The sequence below is a fragment of the Mchenga conophoros genome, linkage group LG2 (assembly GCF_057382185.1).
Source record: "Mchenga conophoros isolate Kocher_MC1m ecotype Shallow Benthic linkage group LG2, M_conophoros_male_GT1.1, whole genome shotgun sequence".
NCBI lineage: Eukaryota > Metazoa > Chordata > Actinopteri > Cichliformes > Cichlidae > Mchenga > Mchenga conophoros.
In genome coordinates this window covers 28,613,858-28,639,429 of record NC_140527.1, presented here as the reverse complement: position 1 = coordinate 28,639,429, position 25,572 = coordinate 28,613,858, and the positions used below count along the sequence as shown (strand labels likewise).

General features: G+C 41.1%; 2 protein-coding genes across 2 annotated transcripts; one reads left to right on the top strand and one right to left on the bottom strand.

The window, feature by feature from the left end:
• Positions 1 to 58: 58 nt before the first annotated feature.
• Positions 59 to 16,248, bottom strand: atp7a (ATPase copper transporting alpha). The gene is made up of 23 exons (XM_085292402.1): positions 15,990 to 16,248; positions 14,608 to 14,736; positions 12,970 to 13,474; positions 10,830 to 11,612; positions 10,495 to 10,707; positions 10,239 to 10,402; positions 9,906 to 10,067; positions 9,719 to 9,795; positions 7,533 to 7,755; positions 7,139 to 7,372; positions 6,931 to 7,022; positions 6,492 to 6,619; positions 5,456 to 5,610; positions 5,231 to 5,365; positions 4,956 to 5,150; positions 3,727 to 3,909; positions 3,417 to 3,630; positions 3,179 to 3,325; positions 2,955 to 3,097; positions 2,561 to 2,764; positions 2,130 to 2,247; positions 1,921 to 2,023; positions 59 to 1,822 (listed from the first exon to the last, which is right to left on the bottom strand). Exons 2-23 carry the CDS (start codon positions 14,725 to 14,727, stop codon positions 1,546 to 1,548), a joined length of 4,575 nt encoding a protein of 1,524 aa, XP_085148528.1. The 5' UTR covers positions 14,728 to 14,736; positions 15,990 to 16,248; the 3' UTR covers positions 59 to 1,545.
• Positions 16,249 to 18,817: 2,569 nt separating this feature from the next.
• Positions 18,818 to 25,326, top strand: fbxl3l (F-box and leucine-rich repeat protein 3, like). The gene is made up of 5 exons (XM_085292391.1): positions 18,818 to 19,193; positions 20,530 to 20,890; positions 21,162 to 21,284; positions 21,493 to 21,664; positions 22,261 to 25,326. Exons 2-5 carry the CDS (start codon positions 20,549 to 20,551, stop codon positions 22,902 to 22,904), a joined length of 1,281 nt encoding a protein of 426 aa, XP_085148517.1. The 5' UTR covers positions 18,818 to 19,193; positions 20,530 to 20,548; the 3' UTR covers positions 22,905 to 25,326.
• The last annotated feature ends 246 nt before the right edge of the window (positions 25,327 to 25,572 follow it).

Sequence of the window (25,572 nt, the reverse complement as noted above, 5' to 3'; positions counted from 1 at the left end):
GCGAGGGTCGTTGTTGATCCACAGTGCCATCTAGTGGCTTAAAGCAAAAACAGCAATGTGATGTTACGAAAGCATTTTTATTCTAAAAGGCACACAATGTTCAGAAGAACGCGCAAACATGGACACAGATATCTGAGGCCTTATGGACACTTGAAAAAGGCATTGCACAAAAACAGCATTCTGGCAGAACTGACCAGACCAGAGTGCATCATAGGGAAGTGGCAGGACGTGCTGATGTACTTCTCATCAGGAGGAAAAGCAAGAGAGAAATAATTCGGAAACCAAAATAGCTCAACTGTTTTCTAATGATTCACAACAGCAGTGGCTGTTCAGCATCCTCCTCAAATCTGGTGGGATCTAAATAGTACTGAACTATTACTATTATTCTAGCGTTTGCTTCTCAGTAACTTGTTTGGCGGACTGCTGGGACACAGCTGTGTTTACTCTGTTCGTGCTGAGTCTCTTTGATCAAGTGCAACAGCATCAATCCTATTAAAAAGGAAAGAAAAAAAGCTGAGAAAGTGACAGCCTTGCATTAACGACAGTAACACAACCTTGCTTACTGCAGACACAAGGATGGACACGACGGCATTTAGAGTTCAGCCATTTCAAAACACAAGCCTAATTGCAACAACTCAAAGACATCCAAGAACATCATAATCCATGTAACAACTTCTGCTTCACTGCAACAGCAAACAATCTTCACATACATTGACAGATGACTGACTACAGCTGGAGCGAGTTGACGCATGCTGAAACTAGAGCTTAAATCGACCTTCAGCAGACCTCTGCTCACACTTTGTGAAGATCAAGTCCAAGATAACCTCTGAATGCTGCTATCTTTGGAATGTGTTGGAATTGCCGGGTGGCACTTCAACTGGCACTTTAGGTAACACTGACATTCACATCTCACTCCTTAGTTTTGCTTAACAATCCCTTTTGCAGCTTGTTATAAAGTTTTTATGCATAACTTTTCTAAGCAATCACACATTTTTTGGGAACGTCAAAATCATAATTTACATTTGGATTCAAGAACTTCATGTTTTACATTGATGTAGTGAAAAAAAAAAATAGATAAATAATAGTATAAATAGTTTGGAATATAATTATACAACACTTTTCCATTTAGGGAGATTAACTAAAATAAAACTCTACTCTGTCCACTCTTAGGAAGGGCACCACTGTTTAAATGTCTTTGGATAGATGTTCAAGATTGTAAAGTTGCAACGATGATCACAGCTCTGCTTCCTGGATGTGGCACCTGCTTCATGGCTCTGAAGAAGCTGACACGGGAGAGTTGTGGATTGTAGTGTCAATGAGTTTGTCTAAGAGTGTCCCCAAGAGCGTAACCTCAACAAAACCCATCTCATCATAGTCTGAAGAGTGTGATCAGTGGGTTGGGCTAAAAGAAAACAAGGGAAAGCTTTCTTCACGTAAACAGTGCTGGCCTGAGGGCACCTACAGCAAATGGAAGGGCCATTATTCAATGTAACCCTTTTGACTTAGCCTGGAATAAACGCACTTTCTATTGTAAGCTCCTCAGATTCAACACAAGTCATCCTCGTGGCTCGCAGCGTCCCCGACCAGCAGCGAGTGTTTGTCGGGGTCACCGAGCACGAAGCTGTTGACTGAATGCTTGTCAGAGCGCAGCGAGTTGATTGAGGCTCGACTGTAGTTGACGATGCGGTCTAGCAGACTAAGTTTGGGGGACGGGCGACGCATCTCGCCCATGCCGATGTGGACGCTGACGTCAGACAGGCTGCCCTGCCGCCTGCTGGTACCCAGTCTGGCCTCCAGCTTCTCTGCAGTGGGTTTAGTGTAACTACATAAAGATGAAGGGGATAAAATGGACAGAAGTTTTTATGAATTAACACAAAATACACACAAAATACTTCAACAAAACCCCAAATATTTCATTACCATTTAAGTAGAAGCGAGGACAAAACCACAGAGACTGATGACAACGCCATGGCAGCAGAGCCCATCCACGGCTGTAACACCAGGCCGATGGGAAGGAACACCCCTGTAAATAGATGAGGTTCGTATTTCCACAGAGCTCAAAGTGATTTCACTATGATACTAAAAAAGTGGATGACCTCACTCTGCATTCAGCCCACCAAAGAACCTACCAGCAGCAATAGGAATTCCAACCAGGTTGTAGATAAGAGCGAAGACAAAGTTGATCCTGATCCTCTTGACGGTCTTTTTAGAGAGGTCAATACTGCCGACCACATCCAGCAGGTCATTCTGAAGACAAGAGAACAACACTGGGTAAATGAGCAGGGCGTTAATAGCAATTTGTGGCAAAAAGGGGAAAAAGTTGAAATGCTTTAAGTAAAATCCTCTCAGCACAAAGCTTTAAAAAACAAACAAAAAAACAAAACAGATCAACTGTTTTTATTTCAGTCTACAAGGTTTTTTATGTTAGACTTTTGTTTCTCAAGTTGGAGAGTCACCGGTGACCTGTTGTGTTGTCTGCATGCGATTCACATCATCCTAAATATCATCTGTGCCGCTTTCATGTTACAAAACAGACACCTTTGTCGGATCAGATTCTCACCCTGATCAGCACCACATCTGCGGCCTCTATGGCCACATCTGTCCCGGTTCCTATGGCGATGCCCACGTCAGCCATGGCCAGAGCGGGCGAGTCGTTGACGCCGTCACCCACCATGGCGACCCTCTTTCCCGCCTGCTGCAGCTGTTCCACTTTGGCCACCTTGTGGGAGGGCAGCACCTCAGCGAACACTTTCCTGATGCCGACCTGGTGGACAAAAAGCAGAATGATGAGCTCAGAAATCAAACACGTGTTGGGTTTCCAGCTTAATATGACATTAAAGCAGAAAAGCAAAAAAATCGAAGCCATCATCTCTGTTACAACTTCACCATCTAGTAACAAAAGTCTAATGATAGCATCAGTATTAATCAGCTCTTCATTCATCTGCTTTGCTTACCTGAGCAGCAATAGCCCGAGCTGTCTTGCTGTTGTCTCCAGTCATCAGCACAACTTCCAGACCCATGTTGGTCAGCGTGTGGACCGCCAACTCAGCCTCTGGTTTCACTGTGTCTGCTATGGCTATCATTGCACACAGCAGGTCTATGCACAGAAAAAAAGGTTTTTAAGTTTCAAGCAGTCAGAAAGTGAGAGAAAAGAGTCAATTTTAACATTGCTACTCACCGTCTACGGCCACCAGAACAGCAGTGCGTCCTCTGCGCTCGTGCTCGATCATGGCTTCGTCGATTTCAGGTGTGACTTGCAGGCAGTTCCTCCTCATCCACTCCCTGTTCCCAATCAGGACTACATAGGTGGCTGTCTGAAGCAGGCCTGCAAACAACAGCAAGAAGGCATAAAAGCAAGTGAAACACAACTTTACAGCAACTGTAATCATGCAGTAGGAATGCACTTCCAAACATACTTTGCGGCTGTGGGTCCATGATGAGTGGATGGGAGCTGGTGCATGTCCGGCTGTCGCTGATCTGGACTAGGACACTGTTGCGCTGGTTGTTGTCCTCGCTGTCACTGTCCAACTGCTTCAGCAGACTCTCTGTGTTGCTCACCTGACATCGGATGCCACAGCCCGGCACCGCCTGAAAGTCCACGCACGTGCCAAGAGACTCTGTGCCAAGCTCCTGCACGCAAATAACAATGGATCAACATCTTCCACATATACATACTGTAGATTATCATTCATCTCACCGTGGGGTCAAATCTGATGAAAGGCAAACCTGTTTGCAGTATTTGGTAATAGCGGCTCCGAGCGGGTGTTCACTGTTGTTCTCAGCTGTGGCTACAATGGCCAGCAGGCGGGAGCGAGGCATCTTATTCCCCTCCACCGCGATCTTTACTTGAACAACCTTTGGGGCCCCGTATGTAATGGTGCCGGTCTTGTCAAACACCACAGACTGAACCTGCATATGAAAGATAATATTATAAGTTATTTACTTTGTGACCCCAGAAATGATATCTAAATATAAAAGACGTTTATCACCTCCAGCATCGAGAATTTAATTATTTATTCATGGGTCTCATCTTTAACAGTCTTTAAGATTTTTTTTTAAGATTTTTTAACGATTAAAGCAGGAGATGGGAATTTCTTTTCAGAATAACAGCTCTCAAGCAAATTAAAGAATGTGGAAAAATTATTACAATTCATGAAACAGAAAACTACAATATAAAAATACTGGCACCCCCAGTGCTACCCCTCAGGCTTCTAGTAGATATACCTACTGTATCAATTTCAAAATCCTACAGCACCTTGTTCTCAGAGAACTCTGACCTTGATCATGCGGTCACTGAGATTGTAAACTGAGATTTTTAGTAGATACACCTATGGCATGAATTTAAAACTCCTCATTCGAGTTATCGCATTCACAGACATAACAGGGTGATGATAATACCCTGATAACCTCCTGAAAACTGGGGGGGGGAATCTTCCCATTGAACATTTTTTGTTTGACATGTTTTTTGTGATTTCCTTCCTCTTTGAAGCTAAAAGAGGCCACTCAAACACATGACATATCAGTGGAAAACCCAGGATGTCCTCTATTTAGTACATCAGGACTTAGTAGGGTAGCTCAAATAAGTCAAAAGATATAGACCAACAACAAAATGTCCATTACAGAAGACATAAATGAATAGGCTGGTTTTCAGGAGGATCATACTTGAGAGGTGAAAATAACCCACTAAAACAAAAATACAGTAAATGCACTTGTGAGGTCTAAAAACCTCATTTTAGATGATGGAAATAAATCACTATGCATGTCACGTAATCGAATAAGTGCATACATGTGGCACTACATCGATAAATCAAATTTAATGCATTCAGTCACCCATCTGATATCTGCCTGCATTTATATAATTATAATTTTATTCAATGTGTTAAAACTAACAGATGCTTTCTCATATATAACCGCCTGGCTAACACAGAGGTGTCAGAAAATCATCATTAACACACCTTATGCGCCATCTCAAGTGGCTCTCCCCCCTTTATCAGGATGCCATTTTGGGCTCCGACCCCTGTGCCCACCATGACAGCTGTCGGGGTTGCCAAGCCAAGGGAACAGGGACAGGCGATGCATAACACGGTTATGGAGGCCTGGAAGGCGAAGCGAACCACAGCCTCAGTCCTGGAAATGGATTTGTCGTAACCCTGTGTGAAGGAAATGATGTTAGCTTTTTTCCAATTCACAAAAATGACATAAAACTGAAGTAAAAGGGAAAAGAACTCACAGGAAAGTACATCTCCACCAGAGAGAAGTTCAAAAAGCCAATGATGATCCACGCGATCAGGGTAAGCACAGATATGCCAACAATGAAGGGTACAAAGTAGCCACTAATTTTATCCGCATACTGCTGGATGGGAGCCTAAAAACACAAAGTAAAGACATAAACACTTGTACAGCGTTACTCTCAAAGCTGGTATATACAGTGCACAGGCCAAACCATGTAATTCACCTTTGAAGTCTGAGCCTCCTCCACTAGTTTGACAATCTGAGACAGCGTAGTGTCCATGCCAACATGTGTAGCACTGACGAGCAGAGAGCCGTTCTGGTTAATGGAGCCTGCAATCACCGAGCTCCCGGGCTTCTTCGTCACTGGCATGGCCTCACCTGGAGTCATAAAGCAACAGCTGGTCAAAAAGCTGCAGTACAGGTAAGAAAAAAATAAACAAAACACACCCACTAATATTTGGTTTGGTTCCCATAGCAAGTTGCACTCCAACCAGATGCTTTTGGCCTTCTGGAGAAAGGTTTTAAGGTCGGACAAGACAAAGACTGAGCTATTTGACCACCTTGACAAGAGTTATGTTTGGAGGAGAAAAGATAAGGCTTTCGCATCTAAGAACACTGTCAAGCATGGTGATGGTAGCATCGTGCTCTGGGCTGTTTGTTGTCAGTGGATGCCATGTAACAATAATAAAATAACAATAAAGGAATTCTTCACCTTCCCCTGAAATCAACAGCCAGAAACACACAACAAAACTGCTTCTGGAATGAATGAAGCAGGCTAACATTAAGCTTCTGAAATTGTTTTTTCTCAAAGTCTCAACTTCAACCCTATTAGAATTTTTTGCATTACGCTTAAAAGTCAGGTCTGTGCCAAGAAACAAACTAATTTAAATGAACTCTACCAATTCTGCCAAGAGAGGTCAAATGCCCAGGAAGAATTATGTCAAGGTTGTTGATGGCTACCAAAGGCACCTGGTGAGGTGCAACTGGCTGAAAGAACTAAATATTAATTCTAGATTAGAGAAAATCCAAAATAAATCTAAACTTATGAACCAAATTCTTGTCTTTTTAAAGTAATAAAAGATGTATCCTGTACAATCATTCCACCCTAGAAAAATAAGATTTCAAAGAAATGATTAAAAGCCCCAAATGACCATGAGATTCATGCCCACGATGAGCATAAGTGACCTATTAACACTTTTTATAGACATCCAGCACCAGTCCATGCATAGATACAGGTCCTACAATTAATGACGACCAACCTGTGATGAGGGACTCATCGGCCATGGAATGTCCTTCAATGACCCTCCCATCGACTGGAAACTTTCCCCCAGGAACGACTTTGACTATATCACCCCTCTGAACCAGCTCCACATCCACCTGCTCCTCACTGCAACACACAAACATAAAATAATGTCAAATACTAAAAACAAATTCATTTTTGACACTGAAAAAAATAGTAAGATTATTAATAATAATAATGATACTAGACTGTTTAGGAAAGGCTGTTAGAAGACACACAAGGTCAAAATTGTCAATTAAATCTGACACTAACTCTGGAAACTCCCCTGCTGTTTTTTTATACACCCTTTGTTATGCTGTTGTCTATTTCAACAGGTACTCTAACTGCAAACATTTCATTATGTTGTCATTTCAAACCAAGTCAACATGTGAAAGGTGAGGGTAGAGAACCAGGAGTACCTGAGAACTGAATTATCACTGCCGAGAGTGACGACTGTGGCCTCAGTGGCTTGTAAAGACATCAGTTTGGACAAAGCCTCAGAAGTCTTGCTCTGGAAGACGGCACATAAAACAATTTGACTTTTTATACATGTGTGTCGATTTGCAGACTTTTCAAAAAAGTAAAGTTACTTGAAATGTCACAGATATTAATAAATATGAGCTAAACCTTGGCTATCTGTTCCAGCCAGCGTCCCAGAGAGATGAAGACAAAGAGCATAGGCGGTGTGTCGAAGAACGTGATGGGATTGACTTTTGCCTTCTCCGCTATGGCCACAATTAGGACAACGCATGAGTAGGTGAAGGCTATGGAAGTGGCCAGAACAATTAGCACATCCATGTTCGCAGACTTGTGTTTCACGGCTTTCCAGGCTTGAACGTAGAAGTAGCGACCTCCAATAAACTAAGGAGAGAGAAAAAAACAAACAAAACAGAAATCATTAATATGACTCCACGACTTTTCTCTCCTGAGGGCAAAAATTAATACTACTATTACTACGACTACTACTACTAAAAGTTCCCTATCATGTTTCCTGGGAGTGAAGTTAATCCCTGTGATTTACCTGTACAGGCACACAAAACAGGAAGGAGAGGAGGTTCATGATGGAGAGGCCTGGGAGCAGCTGTCTCTCCAGAAACATGGTGGAGTGGTAGCGGTTGCGGTCCTCTGCCGTATTGTTGTGATGATGTGAAACTGTCATCTGGTGGTCCATAATAATCATGTAGATCATCATACCCATCACAGGCACACAGAAAACCAAGCTCACAAGGAAAGACTTCCTCCACCTTAGCAAGGGAAGATAATATTCACTTAGTAACAGGTTTTTTTTAAAACGACAAAGCAAACATATGCTGACTTTAATAATCATAACAAAAAGAACCAAGACACAACTCTCTCACAGCCAGTATGACTAAACAAAACTACATTCATACACATTTGGAGCAATATTTTGTGGGGCGATATTATAATGATATTTATTAAATAAATATAAATGCTCTGGGAATACTACAAACAACAGGGCTAATCTCATGCACCAAAACCCTGAGATAATGTTAGTCGAGCCAACTTACATTAAATCATCTCAACTCAAAAACCGTTAAACACTGGTAACATTTAGCTTGACAAAGCAACCTCCTAATTCACACCAAGCTAATGGCTCAGCCACACAAGTTAAATAAAATAAAATAGAATAGAAAGGGTTGCTCAGAGCTTGAAGGTCTTACACACTCACAATGACTTTAGATCGAAAGTTGAGTGAACAGGTCGCCTGGTCACAGTCTGACTTGAACTGACTGGAATCACTCAGAGAGATTGTTGAAGGTTTGACAATAACTGCAGTCTAATTTATAAATGCAGACAGATGCCAACATGCTGCCATCAGTCTGATTATGTTCCTATAGTACAGGAAGGCCACTGAGTATCAATGTCAGTTAAATTTCTGCTGAATGTGTAAATATTTCTATCTTTAGTGCAACCACTTATCACACTTCACAGATAGCATGTTATTGCCAGCTTGACCCCATACAAATGCAGAATGATATCAGCCTGCAGTTGAATGGGGTCTGATATAAGACTGATACCAGACTGACCCGGTCTTATGACGCCACTTATGCCTGGCTTTCAAGCCAGTGTTGTACGGTTAACAGTCTATTTGGAGGAAAACCTAAATAAATAAATGAAGTGAGATAACATTATTTTAGATAAAACAGATAATAAAGTTTACCTCTGCTGATGAAAGAACAGGTGACAAATCGCAATAATTGTTACTGCAATACTCAGCATGTTTCAAAATGTTAAAAAGTGCAATAATATGAAATAGTAAATGAAGTAGTATGATAACATCGTATCATGAGGTGTCTGGTGATTCCCACCTCTCCTGAAATATTTGATCTCTGACAGCATTTTTGGATGCTTGTAGAAACCACAGGTTTGCAGGTCTTATTAGTAGTATTATTTTTTAAACAGCTTTTTATAAAATGGCACATGATATTATTTAAAATAGTGCAAATCAAGTAAATGGCTTCAAAAACATAAAAAATTTGAATAAAGAAAAATGACAGTTATATGCTCCACGTACGACACATTGTACCGTATCCTCAATTTTGCCCCCCAATTTTCAAATGAATGCATGTGCAGCTGAGTGTAAGGTCAGTGTTACAGCTTCTGCTCCCATGGGCATGCGAGAGGTCGCTTGGATCTGAAGGACGTAAATAAGAGAGGGACTAAAAACAGGGCTCTGTCCCATGACCTGCAGCAAGACACGACACTACAATGCTTAATTACGCATGCACCCTCCAAGTGGACTTGGCCTTCGTGGCCTTGCATATGAAATGTTTTCCCTCAGCTGAGAGTGCTTTTTAGAGCTGAATATGAAAATAACCTCCTCTGAAGCATATTACATGTGCAGCTTAACTTAGCTCGATTACCTTATTGGGTACAAAGGGAGCTACATTTGTGACACTGACAACTAGCTTCACGCTCAACATACCTCACTAACTGATTACTTTCAATCCCTAGTATCACTCTCTGATAAGTTTACATTTTACTGCCTATAATGGCCTAAGCACTTCACTCTACAAAAAGATTTTTCTTAGGAAAGTCAGATAAACGATCAAGCCAACATTCAGATGAACAAAAAGGAAAAAGAAAAAGAGTTTGAACACCAGACTCATGTCCCAACACATACATAACATACATAACTACACAAACAACAGGTTTTTAAATTGACAAACACCAAATGCTGCTTACTGTCGTATCTCTTTGCTGTGGTCCAGGTGGCTGGCAGTGCGGTCCCTCTTTACCAAAGACGCTTCAAACCCTAGATTCTACAGAAAACAAACTCCTGATGAGGCCTTTAAAGACTTTTATCCAGACCAATGAATTAGTAAAAGTATAACTGAACACATGCATAAATAAACAGAGGAAGGCATAATACCTCAATCAGCTTGATGATGTCTCGTGGTCCAATAACTTCAGAGTCGAATTTAATGTGTGCTTTGTTGGTTGCCAAGGCAACAGAGGCATAGATAATCCCCTTTTCTTTCGTGAGGTTGGATTCAATTTTGTGAACACAAGAAGCGCACGTCATTCCCCTGACCTGAAAGAAGGTGAAGAGGAGCAGACAAGCAGATGAAGAGGTAGAAAATAATGAGAATATGAGGGGAGGAATGCACCTCATCTAGTGAATCCTTATTGAGAAATGTTTGTTTATGGTTTTGCATGCATGCATTAAAGAACATAAAGTCAATGCAGCCTCACAGTGACTCACCACTAATTCAACGTTTCCACCTGAACCTTCATAGTTCTCCATAACAGAGGCGGTGAAGCCCAGCTCCTTCACGCACTCGGCTACCTTCATAGGATCGGTGACTTCAGGGTTATAACGGACCTCTGCTTTACTCGCCATTAGTGCCACCAGAACAGAGTAGATACCTGCACAACATTACAGATTTTCTCTTTATTTCCTAAGGAAAAACAAAAAATTATCCTATCAAAAAAAAAAAACCCAAAAAACTTTAACACACCAGGTTCATTCTTGAGATTTCGCTCAATGTTTGACACACAGGAAGCACAGGTCATCCCTCCGATCTGGATGTAGCATTTAGAGTTGGTTTCTCCACTAAGTCCCTGTGGGGTTTCTTTGTGGTGGTCACTGTCCACCTCTTTACCTTTGACAGGTGCTATACTTGAAGACTTCGATGAAAGAGGATGTGGCGCAGGCAGCAGAGAGTTGGTCTCTGTTTACAAGAAGATTTCTTCATTAATGATGCTAATTTTGCTCACTAGCCTCTAAAAATAAAACTGCTCTGGGCCTGAAACCATGTGGGTAATTAAATGCCAACATAATCGGTCCTCTTACCAGGCAGAAAGGCATCAAAGCCCATGTCCTCTATGGCCTCCCTCAACTCCTCTGGTGTGGTCAGCAGAGGGTCGTACTCAAAGATCCCCTGGTGATCAGTCAGAGAGACCTCGGCTGACATGACCCCTTTCTTTTGGGAGATCATGCCTTCAATGGACTGAACACAGGAGTTGCATGTCATGCCCTCAATGTGGATATTCACCACAGATCCCAGTGGCTGATTAAAACAAGGCTGCAAGACAGCAGGTTTAGCCTGGTTTGCTCCTGTAGGCCATGATGATGACGGTGGTAAAGTGCGAGCAGGTGATGTGGACACAGGACTGAGGGGACCGGAGGAGTCCCACGGTTGAGTCTTAAAGTTTCCTGGAGGCAGTGCTTCAATTGCCTGCTGCAGCTGAGTCACTGTGACCGTTTGGGGGTCATAGCAGATGGAGGCCTTCTCATTCTCCAAAGACACCTCCACAGAAGACACACCAGGCAGCACTGAGATATTGTCCTGAATGTTGACCACACAGGAACGGCAGTGCATGCCTTTGACCCTAAGCGTGACGAGCGTGGTGTCTATGAAGATTTCAGTCTCCTCCGAAGTCTCAGATGGCGACGAAATTGTTTGTTTTTGAGAATCAACAAAGCGCTCCATTTCACTGGGGGACAGCTGCAGGGGGCGGGGCTTAGACTTCACAAAGGCCTTGAATCCAACCACAGTAATTTGATCAATGATGGTTTGGACAGTGAGGAGGTAAGGCAGGTAGACGAGTGTAGCTTCCTGAGACTCTAAAACAACTGTGGAAGAGATGGAAACAGGAAAGTTAAAACAGAAGCACAAAGCAAATAAAAACAAATGAAATTCTTTGACAAGAAGCGGAAGCCACTGTGTGTGAAACAAGGACAAAGATGTTGGCAGAGAATCAGACACACGAGATACAATCGATGTGAGATCATTTTGATGGTCCAGCTTAAAGCTTCAGGAGACAAAGCCTTTACTTCACTCTGAAGGCTGTTACACACTGAACATGTTGCATAAAAACAACACAAAATTCCAGATCTGAACTTGGCCTACATACAAACCAAACACATTATATTTTTTGTGGAGCATTCGTCCTCAAAAAAAACAAAACAAAACAAAAAAAAAACAAACCACTGACTGTGACAAAAAAAAAAAAAAAAAAAAAAAAAAGTTCATCCTGATGTTTCTGAAACAAGAAAAGAAGGAAACAGAGATTCTGGGTTCATCAAATTCTCACAAGAAAGCAGCAGCAAGGACAATTTTACGCTTTGATCTAGAAGTTAAAACTGTATCACGCTCGCTTTCGTACATATTTCAGGATGTCAGTGGGGCACTTTGAGCTCTTTTATCAGAAATGGGACCACGCTTGAAGAGGGAGAGATAATTTCATTTCAGAGAGACGATTATGAGCCGGAGCAGTGTTTAGCCATGATGGCACTTGTTGCCAAATATACTGATCTGATTGGTCAGATCTGTTTATTTGGATCCAAAACATCAGAAAGTTAAACTACACATCCTGTATGAACGACTGCAAAAAGAATAGGTGAGCCCAAAAGATATTTTTAGCTCACAAAATATTTGAATGATTTTACATGTCCGGAGTTGTCTTATGCCAAAAACCCAGGGTTAATAAGTATGAACACCATGCAAAAAAACAAAAGAATCCTCTTCAATACTGAGCTTCAGGGCAACAAACTACAACAGTTAAAAACTGACTTCGAAAAATTTCAAATACGCATAACTTTTTCTGTTCTTTTTATAAAGGAAAATAAATGTCATCATTACTATAAAACTTCCCTTTTTGCGTCAGTTTGAAACAAATTTGACAGAGCAAACAGTACACTGACAGGCTGTGCAAACAACCACATTGAACGCAGGGATCATGCTGCACTCAACCACCATAATCCCGTCTACAAGTCATTCTTTCCAACCAGACGGGATTTCATGAGTCATAATCATATCGTACTAAACAATCTCTACTTGCTGAACCTAAAGACAGCCTCGCTGATCCACAATGACATGACACCTGAGATGTAGGACGTGCAATTCAGCAGTCGCGCTACAACATCTCTTCCAGCTCAGGCTGTAAAGTTATATATGACTGCAAGTTTGCAAATGGGTCGAGTACATCACCTTTGATCTTTTGAATCCCTTTGAGTTTACCAATCTTTCCTTCAATAGTGGTAATACAGGAGTGACAGGTCATTCCTTCAATGCGCAGCTTAAGGATGGCCGCTCCACCTCGTGTGGTCTGAGATGGAGAGGAGGTGGGGTCTTTTTGCAAAGGGCTGCTCGGTGTGGAGATGTCCGGCGGTGTTACGCTGGCCACCGCCTCACTAAGCTGCTGCGTGGACGTCAGGGAGGGAACAAAGGTGACGGTGAGGCCCGTCTGTGGCAGGTTCTCTCTGACATCCAGCACTCCCTGAATTTGTGATAGTTTCTTCAATGCTTCCTGTTGGGCTGTGGGTGTCATGCCCGAGGTGGAGACCAACTGGATATCAGTAGGGACTGGTGTGGCTTTGCTGGAAGCTGGCAAACTTGATTCAAAGCCCATGTCCTCAATGGCCTCTGACAGAGACTCTGGGCTCTGATGGCTGGGGTCAAATATGACAGTTGCATTCTTGCCCTCTAAAGACACCTACAAAAGTGGAGTTGAAAGAGAAAATGTAAAATGGAGTCAACAAAATTGGAATAAATGCTAAGCTTAACCTTAATATGCAATATAGCTACATTTAAGATGTGGCTTCTATTTTATTCAAGCAACAATCAGATTTACCTCCAGTAATACTCTTAAGCACTTAATGTCGGTTCAGAGTTAATTCCGATACTATGAAAGGGATATTTTTGGTCTTGTGTAGCTATACAGATTCCTTAGATTTTATTATCACCTAACGCTTTTACTGTCTTGTCTCAGAACTAAACCTTTATTAAAACAAACAAACAAAAAAAAGAAAAGAAATGCATGACTTTGGCAAGCTCACAGCATGTGCTGTCAGCATGATCCCCTCAGCTCTCACTTTAGCAAGAAAGAAACATGTGACACATTGAAGGCATCGCCTGACTTGGCCGTAAGTTAACCAGCAAGTGAGTGAGTAAGTGTGGCTGCCTGCAGGGTTAACCTTTACTCTCAGAATAAAGGGGAAACACTAATCCGACAATGACTGTTCTACTAAGAACATAAAATAAATCTATTTACTCTTCGCAGATCATGTCTGTATAGATTAATGTAAAATAATCCAGGACCTAAACTGTCTTAAGACACAAATGACATTTTCTGTGGATACACACAGAATTTATTGAGCTGATGTCACAGTCCCGCAAAGGGCAGAGCGCTATCTGGAACACACTATTACATTATCGTCTCATTTACCCTCAGCCTCGGGGGTAAACACACAATAAACAAAACAGCAGGCCTCAACTATTGCAATTAAACCCTCTCTCATGGCTACATTGATGCTACTTGGTTCTTAATCAGATGAGCGAGTCCCGAGGGGGTAAGATTAGGGTATCAATCAGGCCTTTAGTTAATATACTTTTTTTCTTTATGAGATCTAATACATGGTTTTAAAATACTTGACCACTGTTACAACATCTAGTTATTTCAGATCCTGTAGTTAAACAGTAAGTATCACGAGGGAAGTATTGAGTCAGCAAAATGTTATTATCAGTTCCTCAACAAAGACTGCTGCATGACATTTAAACTAAAAATTAATTAAAACAAAATTCAAACCCACTAACCACCACAAACAGCTCTAAAGAGCCCACGTTTACCTTTATATGCATCACTCCAGGAAGAGACCCAATGCGCTGCTCTATGGACTGGACACAAGAGCCGCAGGTCATACCCTCCACTCCAAGAGAAACTGAACACAGGCTGCGTTTATGTGTCATGACTGTTTCCTAAAAGAACACAAGAAAGACAATGGTTTTCCCACCAAGTCTTTGCTTTGAGGAAAAAGATCACGAAAGCTGAGTAGAGAAAGACGGGGTAGTTCTTCTCGAAATGACAGTTATGTTAATGTATGGGGCAAACACAAACACGCATGCAAAACTAAACATACACGATGCCTTATATTACCAATAAAGTGTTTAATTTTAAATCGAGACATCCGTCAGGGTTATCTTTGCTTTACTAAAATAAAAAAAGGCTTAACATCAGATATAAAAATTGCTCAGCTTAAAGTTTGCCTGTTTTTAAAAATGTGTCATCAGGGTGAATCTCCATTTTTATTTCGATAGCAAGGTTTGAAACTGTCAGAAAAAGACAGTAGGGTGATGTTATTCCATGTGCACAGCTGGTCTGCAGCTTTACAAAAACTAAACGAATTTTGTGATATTCAATTGGTTCTTCCAATTCTGGTACATTTACTAGACAAAAAGTGGAAACAAAACAAAGCTTTGTTTGTACAAGACGAGAATTGTTCCTGTACTTCCTTCCTGGCATGGACTAATCAGGTTGTCCAAACATTGCCGTCGAAGGTGAAGCTTGAAACATGATCCCAGCTTCATTTGGCTTACAATAACGTTCGTTTCGTTGATGGGCTGGAAACATATCTAAAGTTCAAGTTTTGGTGGATAAATAATGTTTAACTTAAGTATAATCTCTGTTATCCCCTCCTGGGCTTTGAGTGAATACTGTCACACCTACAGACGATCACTTACGGATCTGCCGCATAAACAGCACTCTTGGCTGTAGCTATAGCAGTTTAAAATCCCATGAAACGGATGAGGTCGGATCCGTTGAATGACATAAAGGGACTCGTATGACACTAGAGAGAAAGACCCGGGCCACGTTTAGAAAAAGCGAGACACCGATGAACTAATCTAGATAAACATTAGGTTAACACAGAAGAGGTAATTTAGTGAATGTTTTAATAGGTTTTAGAAAAAGGTCAGTTATATAAAAAACGCATCGGCTACAATGGAACGTAAAGTATTTGTAAAGCTAGTTTGGTGACTTTGTCAGCCGTACGAAAAAGCTACTGATCCCTTTTGTGAGCAGTATTTGTAACAGAAAGTATCACCTCCACGGAGCTAAAAATACCAAAAATATTACCTAATGTCTTTTTAGGATTATATAGGAAGCAATTCCGTCTCTTACTAGTTGCAATGCGGCCAACGTGACACCACAGAAATATCTGAGAAAAACTTACCGTCTCAGTTCACAGCGTGAAGCAAACTGTTAGCCACAGGCTAGTACTCCGACTGTCAGAGCAAGCTAACTAGCTGGTATCTACTCTTCATCCTACGTTACAGTCAACAAAGCGGACACGTCGCTGCATCGTGAGGACTGCTAGAAATAATTGACAGTGCTGGATTGAGAGTTTTCTTCCTCTGTTATCACAGAACTCTGCTATGTGTAGCTGATTTTGTTGCGTCTCCTCATGCTGACGTGACGAGCGGCTGCATTCCTGTTTGTCCAGGGATAGAGGCGGAGCTAGGAGAGTTACGGCAACGTAAAAGAGTGTAGTTTTTCCCTGTACTTTGCCTACAAGGCTGTGGCGTTCTCTAAAAGTAACCATCTTTTATATAAATCGCGGTTAAGTGTTGTTAGATTAGATGTCATGCAAAGAAGTTACTAGTAAGTTAACGGGTTCGCTTTAGTGGACTCGAATTATCAGTCGACAGTTTAGTTTACGAGCCTTGAAGACGAAACTCAGGGTATAAACAAAGAGCAATAACAGAAGAGAATTTATTTGTCCCATATTATTTATCCCATTTTTTTCACTGCAGTCGAAATAATAATAATAATAATAAATTTTAAGATGTATTCATGCTTTTTCTATGTTGCATTTTGCTTCTCATCTACCTACAGATATTAAGGTTGTTATAGGCAACAAAAATAAACACGAGACTGAATGTAAAAAATTAAGACTTAAACTATGGAACCTTGTTTCCTTCACTGAAAAAAGTAAATAAAGTAAACAATAAAATAATATTCAGGCAGCACTGAGTCAAAATGTCAAATTGTTATGTCTTTTTACCCCAAAACTTCAGGTTAGGTTTTTCAAAATGTCGAGTTACTCACTCTGACTTGTGAATAAGTTGAAATCTTAAGTTATTTAGTTGAAACTTTGAGTTACAAACTTGCTGAATTATGGCTTACAAAACAAACAAATAAAACATCAGTGACAAAGCCTTGCAACCATAAAACTTTACTGTTAGTCTTTGTCAGTTTGGGCAATTTCAGTGTCAACGTTTAATTGTCAGTGTTGTGTTCAGTTTTTCAGACCTAAATGAAAAGCTGCAGATCTTGTCTTTTCCCTAATTACTGCCAGACTTGTTGAATCAATGAACAATTAAATAGAACCTGTGTGACAGAGTGAAGGAGGATAACAGAAAAAGCAACACATTGTGCAACAATCTAAAGAAACTGCTGAAAAACAAAATAACTGACATCTAAATGATCCCCGAGACTTTTGGGAAAACATTCTGTGGCAAAAAGTTGAACTTCTGGAAAAGTTTACTAATACTCTACTAATAATTTCTCATCAAAAGATTGGACTTTTGACATCAGGCACTTTGTGACACTGACTGCGAAAGATTCTTTGTAAATAAACCTCTTAGTTAAGACCCCAGGCTGCACTAGAGTCTGTGCCCAAGGTTTTCTATGTCAGTTTTCTACAAATTGTTCTTGTGCCTTTCCATTTCAAAATAATTTTGGAAATGCCCTGCACAATGTAGTCCCCAGAGTGATAAACATGACCATCTCTTCTTGTCTGCTCCTCCCTCTCTTGCTATTCCACTCTGCAAACTCAGTATCCAGACATGCAATAGGCCTAAAACACTGGGGTTGCCAAAAGCCCAAAGTTCTGTAAGGTACTGAGAAATAGCAGCCAAAGTCGGAGGAACAAACTGTGATTTACAACTTGATTAGGATTAACAGGTTAAAATAACAACAAAACCATGCCAGTATTTTTAAGAGCAAACTGACACCATATGACAGTATCTGTTAGGTTAAGGCTGTGTGCAGGTAGGAATAGGACCCAAGGTGCAGACTCCGGAGACAGACGTGAAATCAAAAAAGGCTTTAATTTAATACTCAAAATATAACATAACTGAAATAACTCAAAACAAACTTAAACTAGAGAAATGACAGAACACACAGCTAGGAAACCGGTAGATCACAACACAGACCCAGAGAAACACTGGGCTTAAATACACAGAGGGAGCAATCAGGGAATGAGTAACAGGAGGGAAACACAGCTGGGGCAAATCAGGCCTAACGAGACAAGAGGAAGCAAAACCAGACACATTAACATCAGACATGGACTTTCAAAGTAAAACAGGAAACACATAACACAGACTGAACAAAGACACAGACTCATATGCAGGCACTACAAAGGGAACAGAGACGTGGGAACAGGGCAGACACAAACACTGACTGAACACGGGGATATAGGAACTTAGGATACACATAGACGAGAACTAGACAAGGGGATGCAGGTGATAGGGGAGACATAAGCCATAAGACGGAACTCAAAGAAACCAAAAACTAGAAAGTATAAATAATAACATAAACTCAAACACCCTGGGTCAACGACCCAGGCATCCTAACAGTATCCAGATGTAAACATCCGGTTTGTTTGATGTTTTTCACCTTGAGTTTGTAAACCCACACGTGATTGCTATTTTTTTTAATGAGTTTAGATAAATGTAAACGTTTTTATCAGGTATAGTTGTTTTGCCATCTGCTTTAGATGTGCCAGTTTGTGAAGCAGCAAGATTCATAACACTAAGAAACCACCTGACATCGTTTTCTAACTTTTCTTCACCGCTGACGGCCGCGGTTAATAAACTGCTTTAATCGGCACAGGTTCGATAATCAAGGGTTTATAAAGTGTGTTCCTGTGTGGGGTTTTAATGAGCATGTCCACAAGATCACTCTCTCCGTCACACAAACACACGCACGCACGCACACTTTGACACACTGACCTAGTTTCTGTGTGCAAGCGTGCACACACTATCTTGTGCCCTCTGCTCATGAGGACAACAACACTCATTGAGTGACCACATAAATTAGAATTAGTATAAACAGTCCTTTCCGACTTCCTGAAATGTGAAAATATATGTCCTCTGCTCACGCAGAACTGTTAATCTGTTTTTCTGCGCGCAAGATGGTGGTGGGAGATGCAGATCCATGTTTTCCTCAGCTCACGTGTACCGGTTGCTCGGCAGCGCCCGTCAAGCTGTCGCTAAAGTGAAGAGAGCTTATTATGGGAGCTGCTCCTGCTGTCCTATATCAACAGCAGCCAGCATTTCTGCAGTCATCTCCAGCCATGGCTCCAAGTGGACGCTGTCATCTCAGCTGGCAGAGCACGAAACCCTGCGGAAGGCGTCGTTTTTAAGCCGTTCGGGTAAGTAACTCTGAGCTTTATTGATATTTTGGACTGTGAGTAAAAGATCGATTGCGGAATTGGAGGAGGCTGGAGGAGAAGGGCTGTGTTACGATTCGGTCAGCTTTGCTGCAGACTCATAAATGCTCATAGGACACCTGCATTTATGCATTTTAAAGTTTCTGTTCAGCTTTTTTTAAGCATGTGCAACATGCAATAATATGCAACGACGGTAACAACAACAGCAACACAATACAATGCAAGGAAAGCAATAGTAGTGGTAATAACAGAGGGACAATACTATAAATGGTTTTAAAACAGATTAGTATATTTCATAGTTAGTGAAACGCGAACACCATTAGCTGATACTTTATTTAAAAGACCTTCGTACATATTCTGGAGCCAGTATTGACTCTTGAATAAAAACAACATCAGCTCACAGACAGATTTTTACAGTGCATCTCTGTAGGGTTAGGTTTTAGACACTTTTAGCTTTTAGACTGGTCGCTGTTGCATTAAATTATGTCGGTGCTTATAGTGTCTAAGATTGTTTCTTCAAGTGTGGTGGTGGTAAAGGACAAAGAGTTCCGTTTTAATATCAAGTGCTATATATATATTACGTACCTTATATTTGTGTTATACAGTGCTCATATGTCCTTTGACATAGTTGGTACTTCATAAATCTAGTTCTGACAGCATTTATTTGTTTGAGTTTGGCTGTCATGTAACGCAGATAACATAGAGAGTTATATGTTAGAGAACTCTGTGCTTTTAGTGGATAAATATAAAGTTCTTTGTTCTTTTTTTAAATTATACTAAACAGAAAAAAATGTCATTTGCAAATACTGATTGTGTGAAAAAAAAGAGAAAATTCTCATTGGATCCAGACACATTTAAAACTCTCTGATTTATCAGCACGTTGGTAGCTCCATAGTTACACATTTGCCCAGCAAGCACAAGAACCCTGAACTCTGAAAGAAACCTGAGACTAGAAAAACACTCAAATTGGGGCTTTGACAGAAAGACAATCACGTGTAAAAATGTGGTGACTCCCTGTGAATAATGGAGCAGCCAAACGCAGCTTCTTTATTATATCAGGGCTTTAAAAACATACAATTATAAAAGAAAATAATTAATGAAGCATTTCAGGAAGCTATAATTAAGTGGGTAAATAGTGTTAAAGCAGATAATTATAGAATTGGAGATGTTTGTCCCTAAACACAAAACCTGTTCAGTGCTACCAGCATAAACTGAGTTCACACTGTACTGCAATTCATGGCTTGTGTAATCCCAGCACAGTAAAATCTTAACCCTGCACTGCCCTTTTAAACACACCTTTGATTTTATGACACCACAGTGGGCTGATTTGCTTCAGAATGAAGCGAGGAAGGACAGGTCTGAAATCACAGTGCCAGATTTTCCCCTCCCTCGGAGAGCGGGCTAAGAGACCGAAGTGGATGACTCCAGCACAAGACTGGGGAAACCTGCCCCATCACGTCGTCCTGCAGATCTTCCAGCATCTGTCCCTGGTCGACCGGGCCAGGGCATCATCCGTGTGCCGGTGCTGGAATGACGTCTTTCACACCCCTGACCTGTGGAGGAAGTTTGAGTTTGAGCTCAATCAGCCAGCCACGTCCTACTTACGCTCCACTCACCCTGACCTCATTCAGCAGATCATCAAGAAGCATGCCCAACACCTGCAGTATGTTAGCTTCAAAGTAAGAGCCTCCCCTGCCGTCTCTCATTTCCTCTCACCTGTTTCACCTGCTGTGGCCTCTTTCTCTTCTTCCATTTTCACAACACACTGTCTTATAAACAATACCTGCCCTCCTTAATCTGAACTGCTGCAGAATTGAGCATCACATGTCAGCAGTCTTGGCATCGACGTGCTTAATTATCTCAAGTGATTCTTACACCTCAGTCTTTCATCAATTATTTTAATGTCTCTTTCCTCCTCTCCAAAATGTTGAATCACTGCTGGTAAATCAGGTGGACAGCTGCACCGAATCTGCAGAGGCAGCTTGTGACATTCTCTCTCAGCTAGTGAACTGCACCATCAAGACCCTGGGGCTGATTTCTACAGCACGGCCCAGCTTCATGGATGTATCTCAAGTAAGAAATGGCCTGTTTATATTTGATTTTTTTTTTAACACACATAATATATGCTGGTATTTCAAGTCATCATGAAGATTGTATTCACCTCTTCCCCTGGTGCATTATTATTTTTTGCACTTCCTGTAAAAAGATTTGCACAGTTTTCTACATCAGCAATAACAGATAATGAATCCTGGTTTGATGAACATCGTTGGTATCTCCTCAGGCCCATTTTGTGTCTGCCCTGACGGTGGTGTTCGTAAACTCCAAGTCATTATCCTCCATCAGGATCGATGACACCCCAGTGGATGATCCGTCCCTGAAGGTGCTGGTTGCCAACAACAGTGACACCCTTAAGTTGCTGAAGATGAGCAGCTGTCCTCATGTCTCCCCAGCTGGTTAGTACACCTGCAGTATTTTAGCTTCAAAGTGGGCACTGTGAATACTCATCAGCAAGTTGCTCAATTTTGCTTTTCTTGGAACTGAGGTACTTCAGCATGGAACTGATTGCCAAAAAGAAAATTAAATTCACAGACTGTTTATGAAGGTGAACATAAGCAACATGATGTCACCTGTCAGCTTATGGACTCCCATTATGAAGCCTTTAAACTATATGACAGGGGAGTTGAGCTGACCCTAAACCCAAGCACACTATAGGCCAGTTGGGTAGTAACCTGACAGTCACAAGGTGGCCCCACCGTGAAATCGTACCGTACCACCATAAAATCATCAGGAAAGTGTTTATTGTGGCCATAAAGCAAGTGAGAAGTAACGTTATCTTCTTATAGATTTCTTTACAGTTGACCCCTGCTGCCCAAGAAAGAATGCAGCTTTAAGGACAAACCTTTAATACCCAGAAGCTATGAACACCTTTTAGTATACAGTCTGTGATTAAGGGTACAACCGTGCCTCAGCTAACATACTCATATTTAAAAGGTATATACATTCTCAAAGGCTCTAAAACATTAAGACACTCTTCTCTCTTTTTCATAAGGTATCTTGTGTGTGGCAGACCAGTGTCATGGCCTCAGGGAGCTGGCGTTGAACTACCATCTCTTAAGTGATGAGCTTCTTCTTGCCCTGTCTTCTGAAAAACACGTTCACTTGGAACACCTGCGCATTGACGTGGTGAGTGAAAACCCCGGCCAAACACATTTTCACACCATCAAGAGGAGCAGCTGGGAGGCTTTGATCCGCCACTCGCCGAAGGTCAACATAGTCATGTATTTCTACTTGTATGAGGAGGAGTTTGAGCCCTTTTTCTGCGAGGAGACCCCCGTCACCCATCTGTACTTTGGCCGAGCTGTTAGTAAAATGATGCTAGGCCGCATTGGACTGAACTGCCCTCGGCTGGTGGAGCTGGTTGTGTGCGCCAATGGCATTGAGCCCCTAGATGAGGAGCTAATCCGCATCGCAGAGCGCTGCAAGAGCTTGACAGCGATCGGGCTAGGCGAGTGTGAGGTGACCTGCAGTGGCTTTGTGGAGTTTGTGAAGATGTGCGGGGGCAGGCTGACACAGCTGTCAATCATGGAGGAGGTACTGATCCCAGACAGCAGCTATAACATAGAGCAGATCCACAGTGAGGTGTCGAAGCACCTCGGGCGGATGTGGTTTCCTGATATGATGCCCACCTGGTAGGCTGACATGAAGCCAGAGCTATCAATGATGGCATTAAACTATGGTTACAGTTTACAATTTTAATAGACATAACATTTAGAAAAGGAAAAACGAAAAATCCATTTCAAGATGGCCCCTGACTGGAAAGCCCTGCTTGGAGAAAGACTTTGGGCCAGAGAAGCACAGGCATACACGTTTGGCTTTGTGTAAGATTGGAACCCTGCTTTCCCAGGTGAAAATCCACTGCCAGCGCACCACCATCACCCTATCTCTATCATGTGAAAATTATTTGATTTCTTATGTTCTTGCACATTTGTCACACTTACATGTTTCAGATCATCAAACGAATCTTAATGTCATACAAAGAGTCAGAATGAATACAAAATGCAGTTTTTAAATAACAATTAAATTTATTAAGGGAACAAAAGCAATCCAAATCTACCTGATCCTGTGGGAAAGAGTAACTGACCCCTAAACCTAATAAGGGGTTGTGCCACTCTTGGCAACAAGAGCTGCAATCAAGTGTTTGTGATAATTTGCAATGATTTTTGCCCACTCTTCATTGCAGAAGAAGAGTTGAAAACACTTAAGGTCATGGCGAAGTATCTCAATCTAACTTCATACTTTCACTTGGCTTCTCCCAAACATTCACTTTGTTTGTTTTTCGGGGGTGGGGTGGGGGGTTGTTTTTTTGAGCCATTCAGAGGTGGACCTGCTGATGTGTTTCAAATCATTACCGTGCTGCGTAACCCAAGTTTGATTGAGCTTCAGTCCATGAAATGATGACCAGAAATTCTCCTTCAGGATCTTCTGGTAGAGAGCAGAATTTATGGTTCCATTAATTACAGCAGGTCATCCAGGTCCTAAAGCAGATAGTTTGATTGCAGTTCTTGCTACCAACAGTGGCACAACCACTTATCAGGTTTAGGGGGAATTTGTCTTTCAAACACGTGCCAGGTCGATTTGGGTACCTCTTTTCTCTCTCTCAGTAAGTCATTGTTCAAAAAAACTGCAAAATGTACTTACTTCAGTTTTCTGTGTCTAATATTAAAATTTGTTTGGTGATCTGAAATATGTAAGCATGAGAAATAAGCTGGGAAAAAAATTAGGAAAGGTGAAAACATTTCTTCACGGCGCGTCTTGGCCCGCTCACTATGGGTAATTTCTGTAGCTGTTGTGTACCATCAATGAATTTTATGTAAGAATAATACACTTCTCTGAAAATAGTTCATGCATAAAAACGTTTGATTGCTTTCTGTCTGTCACTAAATGTTGTAATGAAACATGTTGGTTGCAGTTGAATGATGGGCTACATTTTTAACCATGGTGTATAAAAGAGCGTGACGCTGCCATCTGCTGGTCGTTGGTAGGGAAAAATCCCCCAAACATAATTCACAAGTTCTTTACGTTTCTAAATCTTTCTGAAAATCTTAAAATTAATGAAATAATTAACCAGTTAATTTAAAACTCTTCCTCAAGTTACAGATTTTTCTGAATTTAACCACATTTGCATGCATTCAGGTGAGGACACTAACCACAGTGATACTGGTTCATTGCAGAAAGGACAGGAGTTTCCTGTTGAGCCGGAGCGAGTCACACCTCCATGGAAAACACAATGGGTCTCTTTTGTCTGTTGGCCTGTTTTACTTTGCCGTCTTTTCATTTAGTTGACAGGTGTTAAAAATCAGGTAATAGCAGGTATTTGACTAAAGGCTTTGAACAGAAATGAATATGCAGAACTCAGATTAGGTGATGTGGTGACGTGGTCGGTTTATGTTCTTTTCTTTTTTTCCTTTTTTAAAAAACAAAACAAAAACATGTGCACTTAAAAAAAAGATTTGCTGTCCTCATAAACACGAAGCAATAATTTTGAGGCAAAGGCAGTTGAAATCAATCAAATCAAAGATTTATTTATTAAAATAAGTGATCATTAAGCGAAATATGTTTGGTATAAAATGTACTACCAGATTCCTTTAAATGTAACATTACATGGAAAATTAACATGTAATCAAATTACTTAAAGTCAGCACTTTGGGCGTGATTTGTTTTTTGAGTGTTACATTTAGTTATTTATTTATTTTTATTATTGTCCTGTGGGATTTAACATGTAGTTAGTTGGTTCTTTGCTTGTAAGGGAGTACCAACTTAAAACTGAAGTATTTGTATCAAATGTGATTACGACGATAGTTTTGTGCAAAAGGTACAAATGAACCATTACAGGCCCACGATGTGCAATGACACGCTGTCCAACATACAGCTGTAAATATCTGTTTTGTATTTGTTTACTTTGCGTGGATGTAGTTAGTAGAAGAAGAATTGCTGTATAAATTTATATCACTTATTGTTAGTGGTTTTTGTGTATGTGCAGCATTGATGTCAGCTTCATTGAAACTGCTTTTTATTCTACACAGGCTGTATTTAAATACTAATAAAAAAAACATGTTTACATAACTTTAATGTTGCATGATCTCCTAAACAGTGAAGCCTGATCCAAGCTGACTTTGTCCCGTTTGACCTTTCTGCAGCACTTCGTTTTCAGCTCTAGAGGGCAGCAAAGATCTAACCGGAGGGGGGGGGGAATGGGACGTTATATAAGCAGAGCTGCTACTGTATAATGGGGTATACCAATGATACCTCAGCCTTTTTTTACAAGTGGATTTGCTTGTGCACACTCGATTTCCATTTAAAA